At 45.8% G+C, this 10,000-nt stretch overlaps 1 protein-coding gene across 1 annotated transcript in view; it reads right to left on the bottom strand.

Annotated features, from left to right (window-relative positions):
- prkcbb (protein kinase C, beta b) overlaps positions 1–10,000 on the bottom strand; it is a gene marked incomplete at its 5' end in the record, with an annotated part of 83,450 nt that overhangs the window by 36,763 nt on the left and 36,687 nt on the right. The window contains 4 exons of the mRNA XM_080010166.1: positions 416–550; positions 1,054–1,210; positions 6,745–6,873; positions 7,033–7,144. Of these exons, the coding sequence (XP_079866292.1) occupies positions 416–550; positions 1,054–1,210; positions 6,745–6,873; positions 7,033–7,144 (533 nt within the window). The remainder of the gene's footprint in view (positions 1–415; positions 551–1,053; positions 1,211–6,744; positions 6,874–7,032; positions 7,145–10,000) is intronic.

Here is a 10,000-nt window from a genome sequence, read left to right as displayed (position 1 = left end):
CCATCCCCCCTTACCTCGCTCCATCATTCATCCCCCCACCTTCCTTCCCTCCCTTCATCATCCATGCATCCAAGTAATCCTTCCCTCCCTCCATCAAGCCCTTTATCCAATCAATCCCTCCCCCCCTCCACCTCTCCCTGCCTCCCTTCCCCCCTCCCTCCCTCATTCATGCAATCCATCCCTCCCTCCATCCCTCCCTCCATCCGTCGGTCCATCCTTCCAATTGTTAAGTTGAGAGCTCCAAGGGTCCGAAAGGAAGAGCCTCCACAGACCATTTCCCGCGGCCATTTCTTTCTTCCGTTCAACCTCCTTCAAACTTTCCGGCTACTTTTTACTTTGACACATTTTTATCCGCCCCTCATGTTCATCCACCTTGTTCTTCTCTCACCACCCCCCCTCTCTCCATCCCACTCACCATCCATCCACCCCTTGTTTCTGGAGCTCGGAGATGCCGAAGGACAGTGAGCCCATGAAGTCGTTGCGGCTGGTGAGGTCCCAGTCCCAGATCTCCACCGACAGACGGCGGTCCTTGTCGTACTCCTTCAGATGGCTGCGGGAAGTTTATAAGCAGAGGGCCTCGGTTACACTTGGTCGGAAGCCGTACTTACGTACAGTCACAGTCACGTTTCTACTGAAGTAACAGCCATTGTCGTCCATCCCAACAAGTTACAATCGCAGTTGCAGTTGACATCGCCATCTCTGCTATCGGAGCCCCAATAACAGTCGAAATTGAAATGCACAATCGCAGCCTGCGCCGCAGTGACCATCGCTCCCGCTATCACAGCCTGTGATCTCCGCCACAGTTACAGTAACACTCACCCGTCACGGCCTTCAGTGATCGAAATTTTGACTAAATCAGAGTTAGTCACAGGCGCGATCATAATGACCTTTGTGAATTAACAAGTTGTGATCCAGCCCACTCCGCTCTGGATCTAATGTTATGTGAACCAGTCCGATCGAATCTGATCAACTCCGATCCAACGGGGACCTGTTTGATGCAATCTAATCTCATGTGGAATGCAAGGACGACACAGCACGTTCGTCGGATCTTACAATTTGAAGGTCTCATTCCAGGTGGGGTTCAGGCAGCACTTGATGGTCTTGGTCTTCTGCTTGCTCTCGCTGCGGGGGTCCGGGATCAGCTTCAGCTTCACGTAGGGGTCCGACAGGCCGTTGGGGTCCATAGGAACCAGGTTACGACCCTCTTGGACTGGGAATAGGGGAAGAGAAGATGAGAAAGTGAAAGAGAGAGAGAGAGAGAGAGAGAGAGAGAGAGCAGGGTTTCACTGGAATTGTTTTTCATTAATGTTCTTTTGCCTCGATTTGATTGTCAAAGTGTTTCTGGAGACTCTGCTTTACACTTTATGATTTTAATTAGAACAGAGGAGGACAGCCAGCAATGGGAGGAAGGTGGGGGTGCATTGAGTGTGGTGGAGAGGAAAAGAAAGAGACAGAGGGATTAAAGGGCGAAGTGAGCGATGCAGTGGGAGGGGCAACGGGATAGAGAAGAGACACACAGAGAGACAGATAGATGAGGGAGTTGGGGAAGTAAATGTGTGTGTGTTTGTGGCTTGCCCTGGTAGAAGGTTTAACAGCCATGTAACTTCCTGAAAGTGACCCGCCACACACACACACACACACACACACACACACACACACACACACACACACACACACACACACACACACACACACACACACACACACACACACACACACACACACACACACACACACACACACAAATATATCAGTATAACAGGGGGTAAAGCCTTTTGAGGGTTGCCAGATCTGACTGTAATGACCATGTAGACAGATGAAGGACGCCAGTTCCAACACTAATCCCCCTTTTGTGGCTGTCTGCTATTGGGCTTTAATTGTGACATAAAGTGTTGTGTGTTGGAATTTTGACCGAGCGTGTGTGCATGAGTGTGTGCATGAGTGTGCGTATGTGTGTCTAATTGTCGTTGCCGGTCAAGTCTGGAGGTCACATCCAATTACCAGAAGCAGAGCACGCCTGATGCCGCTGTTTTGTAGGCTGCTCGCTAGGGATACATTGAACACAAACACACACACACACACACACACACACAAATGCACAGGAATGAGTAAATAAGAAAACAAAAATGCACAAAAAAGTGACCATCTCTCATACACGCATGCAAAATGTACACAAGCGAGCATGCAATTATAATGTGTGCAACATGCAGAAATGCAGGAATACGGCCACACACAGACAGACACACACACACACACACACACACACACACACACACACACACACACACACACACACACACACACACACACACACACACACACACACACACACACACACACACACACACACACACACACACACACACACAGCACTTAGCAGATGTAGCTGAATAATAAATGTATTTAATGTAGTTGCTCTAGAGACATGACAGGGAGAGGTTTAGCAGAGAAAACTAAACTGAAGTACTCAAGTCTGCTTCAGTGTTTCCAAGCTTGGCTCAGCAGACCAACAACGTCCGCTCATGCGAAATAACGACTTAGTCCGAAAAAATAAAGCTATGGTGTAGAAAAATGAAATTTGACAAGAGAACCCGATTGGTGCCGCCACATTTGGAGATTGAGAGGTACTGTATACAGGAGGTACATTTACTATTAAAACCGATAGAGCTTAGGTGCCATCACATCTTTATATATTCGAAAAGGTACCTTGCTCCGTCTATTACTATTACTAAGCTACTTCTTTAGGTTAAGCACAGTGTTGACCAGAGTGGTGTTTATTTCTTGGCGGAGCGGGTTGATAAATATTAGATGACACCTGTTAAAATGACCATTGCATGGCAGTTGACTCTCCGGGAGAGAGATGGTGGCGTGATAACTGGTCTCAAGGGACACGTCTATGAACAGCGGAAAGGTTGTGTGTGTGTGTGTGTTTGTGTGCACGTGCTTGTGTGACAACGCAAAACTGAACTGTGTCTGTTTGCGACACAATCGCTCTCTCTCTCAGGATCCTTCTCAGTGGGATTCCTACATGGCGTGGCCTGCCGCAGCCAGTGTACCGAGCCTCCCCTGCCCGTGCATACAGCGCTGCACATCAAATCCACGACTCACTGCGTTCTCACAGCCGCTGCACCCCACATACTCTTCTTGACACACTGGTGCCACGTGGAGAGAACACCCACGTGAGGGTAAAAGAGCTCAAACAGCACAGAAGTGCCCTTGAGCAAGATGGCGTTGAAACACCATATCACGCCGCGCTGCAGTCGAGTGTCAGCGACAACAAGTAATCCGGCTCACCCCGGACAGCCTTCGCTACAGTAAACGAATGTGATTGCCTGGCCCCGCTGCAAATTCGACCGGTCCCTGTTTGAGTTAAGCTGCAAAATAATTGCCAAGGGTCCTGGAAGTCCAGGCTCTGCCTCGTTCTGACTCTGCTCTGCTGCAACGCGGCAACTGGTGGACCCACACTGCCTCCTGTGGGGCAGAGTGAGGTACTGCGCCTGCCGCAAGGACACGCACAGGACAGTGAACGAGCTAAAGAGAAAGGGGTGAAGGGTGTCTGTACCCCTGCTGGAGTGTTCGGATTAGACTGGTGTGTTGGCCTCGAGTGTGTGAATAACTGACTGAGCAAAAAAGAGCTAAAATAGAGCAAAATAAGCATACTGCTTTGATGAGTTGAGTTTAAAGTCCTAAAGCACTAGGAGCGAGGGGCACGGACTTCCCGGCGTGAGCCTGGAATACAATCACCACTGAGATAGAGACGCCACAGAAGGAAATCATGAAGAGCAGAGCGGGACAGAAGACAGTGAAACGCCCAACACCCTCACAATGTTCTAATGAATTTCTAACTTTTCAATTATCTTCCCTTCTCTTCCAGTATAATACTTCACACACATATTCATATGACAATGGGAGTGTCCAGTGGATGTATTAGACCTTCTGTGCGGTCCTGTAGTGTGATAACAATGTCCGCAAAGATATCCCTGGCAATGATCTCGTCATGAAGCTCGGGGAGCACGGTAGAAAGGATGCAGTCTCCGCCTTTGCCCAGGAACCGTGCACGAGCGTTTGCCGTTACGCTCGATGGTCACTGGAAATACTGTGAGAATTTCATTTGAAGACCACTCTCAAGATATCGCTTCCTTGCATCAGATTCATTCACACTGATCACACAGCAGCGTAGAGAAGCTACTATTGAACTTTGTACAAGGTGGACAGCGTAAGGACAGTGGAGCTGGAGATGTGTTCTCTTCATATCGTTTCCAAGTGGTATTATTCTTTGCGCCACTGTCGCAAAGAATAACCTGATCGCTATACGTTTTGAAATTGTCACAATTTTTTATTGAATTCAAAGTAAGTTGTGTGGCACGCACGACTTGGAACTGCCGGCGTTCAAAATCATGACGAAAGCATGACGTTGGTTGGTGTCGATGTAGTGTTCATTTAGACGTCGCCGTTAAAATGAAGTTGCGAGATTGCATTCCACTTTGTCCGGTTTGAGAGAGGGATTGGGAGCGCCGTCCTCTTCCTCCTTTGGTTGTACAATGGTTGACGCACTTCCTTTGTGTCGTATAACGAGCCTTCACATTCCCGGGAGATGACACCCGGTGGCAGACAGAATGCCAATGCGAGGCTTATAGGGAACCAATCTCAACGCAGATGGTGTCGTTATTCTATAGCTTTAACACTGTGCAAACAACATTTACGTCATAATGATAAGTAAATGCATAAAAGTCGTCGATTTTAATTTGTCTTTAATACCGCAGCATACAGCCGTGCACGCGTGCAAGAGAGGGGCCGATGAGCTGGCAGCCTTCAGAGGAAGCGGTTATGATGAAAAAATTAACTGTCTTACATAATAGTTTCTCTAAAAGAATGCATTCACACAGGGGATTGATGAAAAAAATAGTTTTACATGTCATGAGAGACAGGAAATCAAAGCTTTGGGTGACGCTGTGAGGGATTCTGGCATCGCTGTGCTGCCACCTGGTGGTGAGGTGGGTGAGGTGTTCATCTGCTTCAACTGGGAGCCGTTGGACTTGTTGACAATTTAGCACTTATTTCAGGGAGTAAAAAGAGGAAAGCGCTTAAGAATTTGTAGAACCTTTAGGCTGGTCTCAAAGAAGATTTACCACCAACTGTAACATCAGGGTGCAAAAGAACTGACTCTACTACACAATTTTTATTAGCGATTACTACCTCTAGATTCTTCTTTTGCAGTGATAATTCTATATTATTAATAGTACCATTTTTACTACTACTACTATTATTATTGCCTTTCATATTATTATCCTTTGTATTTTGTTATTGTCATTATTATTATTGTTATAATAATAATAATAATAATAATAATAATAAATTATTATTATTATTATTATTATCAATAACAATAATGATGATGATGCCACAATTATGTAATCCAGTTTTACTCTACTTGACCTCACATGTGGCCATTGGGATAACACAAGATAAGATAAGATAAGATAAGATAAGATAAGATTAATTCCGGAGGGAAATTCAGGTCATCGCTACAAGTGCTACTCCCCATTAACTTCTGTTTATATGTGTAAATATATTTTATTTGTATACAATAAAATATGTATACTGTTCTGTCAACTTCATGCTGCTGTAAACACCCAAATTTCCCTCCCGAGGAGTAAAAAGTGCAATATTATGTTGTCTTATTTTATCTTAAAGTAGCCCACGATAACAAATGCTCCATACTGTTGGATGATGAGGCCTCACGTTGGTCAAAACCCAAGCGTAATGCTGAGGGATTGAGGATCATAATACAGGTTGGTGGTTTGTTTGTATGTTTGTACATGTCCATAGACACAGGACCAAATCTGTCTATGACATACATTAAAAAAAAAAACAATCAATAGAATTTCAAACTTAGGCCACACATTTCCAGATGATATAGACAGAAAATGATTTCTCCTGATTTCATTGGATCCATTGAGGCGATGAGGAGTAAGACCTAATCTTTAAAACTTCGTTGTATAAGCTGAATGTGGTTCTGTGGCTATTTTCTGGGATAAAACCCATCAATATAAAGTCCATAATATAATAACATTTTAACATCTGCTTATAATTGCATCTGTACCGCTAACTATCTTTTAAGAAGGGTCTTGTAACGTGCATTAACTGGGAGCCGTTATAGCTTTTCAATAAACATTTGACAACAGACAATATTCGAAAAAAACAGGGTTCTATGTTAAGAGCAAAAAAAGCAAAATCAAAGTCCAGTACATTACTGATGAAAGTTGCTACTTCTTGCGTTGGGTTTTTTCTTAATTTTGTTTTCGATGTGCATTTCTCCAATCAAGTTATATTTCTGAAACAGGACCGAAATAGAGACGACCAACACGGGGGAAAAAGACAGACGTGAGAGTGGACATGACAGCATTGGGGACAAATACATCACGTCATATCGTAGAAAGGATATCAAAGCGGGTTTCTGGGGGAAAACAAACCTTTGCTTCCATGATCTGGATATGATACATTATGAATGATGTAGGCTGACGACATTATGTACTTTAGAAAGAGAGAAAAAGAGTCCCTCAATACTAAAAAGCCATGGTGCACCCTGCACTTCTGCGGCACCGCCACTAGAGGTTGGCAGAGAGCAGCAGTGATTTTCCATCCTACAGAATCTGTTTGTAGAGCAACGCTTAAAAGGGAGAGTTCACAGGAGGTTAGAGATACATTTGAGGAGGTGGGAGGTGGGGGGGCACTGGTACTCACTGGTGACGGTAAGAACGTTGGTCTTGACCTCGGCAGTGATCTGGAGGCGACCCCTCCTCTCAGTGTGGTCTGTCCCGCACAGGCTGGGCACGTTGGCCACGCAACGCTTGTGGATGTTCATCATACAGTCTGTAAGGGAGAAGACACACACACAGACACAGACACAGACACACACACACACACACACACACACACACACACACACCTGTCATATTGAGCAGTAAATCTGCTGAGTTTCTGTGTGTGTGTGTGTGCGTGCGTGCAAGCGTGCATCCCCGGAGTACGTACGGTCGCATCTCATGCCCTGGTGTATGAGGCCGTAGAGCAGGGAGCCGCAGTGGTCGCAGAAGGTGGGGCTGGAGTAGGTGTGGATCTTAAACTTGTGCTTCGCCCTCGGGTCCTGCAGGGAGAAGAGAGGAGGTCTGCGCTTAGCTCTTGTTCTTGGGTCTTTAGATGACGATTACACTGTCCAAACAAGTCAACCTAGTGGCACCCTGGGCCAGTTAAAGGTTTTATTCACTGGTTGCGAATATACAGTCTGTTTTTTTTAGCAGACACTGGTGCGACCTCATGTTGAATTCACATCAGGGGAAGCCAGCCTTTCTCTCTACCTCCCTTTCTCTCTTGAAGTGCACCCCCTTCATGTGTTTAGACAAAGACACACGTATTCGCGTTTCCATTAGCCAGTCAAATGTGTGGCTGTGTGTGTGTGTGTGGCTGTCTACTCTGATACATTCAGCAGGTTTATTGTTTACTGCTCAATATAATAGGTGTGTGTGTGTGTGTGTGTGTGTGTGCGTGTCTGCACGGTTTTGAAAAATGGTTTCATTGTTCTTGGCTATTATACGTCCATGCAGAGCCATATATTGACATACAGACATTGTGGGTTGAAGAAATCCTTTGGCTTTCTCCAAACATAAACCTGTCTGGATGTGTGAAATAGGGCGAACGATGACTCATCGGACCACATTACTTTCTTCCATTGGCCAGGGATCCGTCTGACTATTTGGCCTCTTTGGAACTCTGTTAGTTGGCTCATGTTGTCTTTTCTAACTTACATTAGAGTATAGCAGACTGGATTAATGGTGTTATTCAGGTAGTATGGGCTTGTCACTGTACCATTCACAAAGTGTAGGGCAGTTCTGTATTGACTAGACACACCTGCCCACACTGTAACACCACCACCACCAAAGGCTCGTCTGGTGACAACAGTGGCTGATGCAGAGCGCTCTCCTTGACGTCTCCAACATCATTGGTGGCCATCTTTTCTGCTCAACGTGAATCAACTTTCATCAGAGAACAGCACTGAGGCCTTCTGGGCCCTCGTCCAGCGTAAATGCTCCCTGGCCCGTGCAAGACGATGATGGCTGTGCCTGGTGGTGTGGTCAGGTACCCTTGCAGGTCGTCTAGCACGCAGACCACGCTGAGGTAAACGTTTCGAATGGTCTGACGTGACACTTGGGTGCCTCTCACCTCCCTTAAATGTGCCTGGAGTTAAGTGGCATCATCATCCAGTTCCGCAGGGCACTGTTCACAATGATGCGCTCATCAGTGTGGGATGTGGCCAAAGGACGTCCACTTCTATGTCTTTCTGTGACTCCTCCAGTCTCTGTATCTCTGTTGCAACCTGCTGATGACACTCTGTGACACTCTAAGCTCAGTGGCAACTTCCCTCTGAGAACATCCTGTTTGAAGCCTCACAATGGCGAGGTCCTGTTGATCAGTTGTTAGGTGTCGTCTTGGTCTCATGATGTCAAAATGTGAACAGCATGATGAAGAGGACTGTTTAAATACCAATTCTAATTGAACCAGGAAATGTATTGGTCGATTCATGGATCAAACACCTGTTGTGAATTTTGCCGTTCAGCTCCTTGTTAGAGGACAGCAAGTTGTGCAAAAAGTACTGAAAATTGAACAGTTGGACATGTGCATTCAAAAGTTTAGAGAAGGTCAAATTAAGTTCACCTGTAAAGGTTATAGTGCATTTTAGGTTCATCCTGAAATTTCACCCAAAAGCCGAATATCCCTAACTTTTTGTGAGTAGCGTATATACTGTATATATACATACATATACAGTATGCGCACACACACACACACACGCAAACACACATATATATATAAATATATGCACACACGCACACATATATATAAATATATGCACACAAGCACGCACGCACACACACACAAACACGCACACACAGGGTAGAGTGGTAGGAAGGCAGTAAGTACTTCCTCTTTCCCATACAACTGCAAATAGAGCATAACTAGAGGTGAGAGGAGGAACAGATTATTTCTGTCCTCTTTTTGTGTGTGACGGAAATGCAACCACGGCTCAGTGGACAAACACACCTGCACGGGAGCTTGAGGACTACTGCCTCTTTCAGATGGGGGTCACTCACACATGGCTGCGCACACACACACACACACACACACACACACACACACACACACACGCTTTAGGGAGACCTAACCCCTGGGCCCCAATCGGCGGTGGACTTACTTTGCATTTCTAATTTGCTTCTTTATTTTTATTTTTTCATGAGAGCAGAAGTTGTGGAATTCCAATCTTGCTTTGCATTTGAAGACAAATTATTGTGCTAATACTGTGTCATTGTAACATTTTGTTTGTTTTATCCAACAACTGTTTTCCACATAGACTCGGTGGTGCAGGCAGGAGATGCATTTTAGAGTGCATCACCAGGGGGCGGACAGAATCACAATGGCTCCCTATCTTCTGCGAGAGAGGGCAGCTCCACTTCTTCAGGATGCACCTGGACTCCTTCTGCGTTAAATAAATTCCCTTAAGTGAGCCAACCCCTCGGCCCCCCACCCCCCTACCACTTTCAAACCCTTCAAAATGTCTGCTCAGTGACGAACCTGTTCGACTGTTGTGCACTCAAAAATGCGAGTTGCTTTGGAGAGAGAGCTTCTCGCCAAATTCACAAAATGCCAAGGTTAATGTCGGCCTTCGTGTTTTGAGAGGGCTTCTGTGTGAGTGAGAACTTCACTCACTCAAACTGTCTTTACGTTTATCTGTGTGTGTGTGTGTGTGTGTGTGTGTGGGGATAGCAGCTTGGATGGAGCCACTCTCATCACCCCAGTCATGGGAAAGAAATTAATGTCCAATTTCGACAGGCGCTGTCTGCATTAAAACTAGCTTCCCAGAGGTGTCTTCGCAAGAGCGTTGGTGCTTCTGTGTGTGTGTGTCTGTGTGTGTGTGTGTGTGTGTGTGCGTGCGTGCGTGCGTGTTTTCTTC

This window comes from Zeus faber, assembly GCF_960531495.2.
Source record: "Zeus faber genome assembly, chromosome: 11".
NCBI classification, from domain to species: Eukaryota; Metazoa; Chordata; class Actinopteri; order Zeiformes; family Zeidae; genus Zeus; species Zeus faber.
Note: the sequence above shows the minus strand (reverse complement) of the source record. Positions and strands in the feature narration are given on the sequence as shown.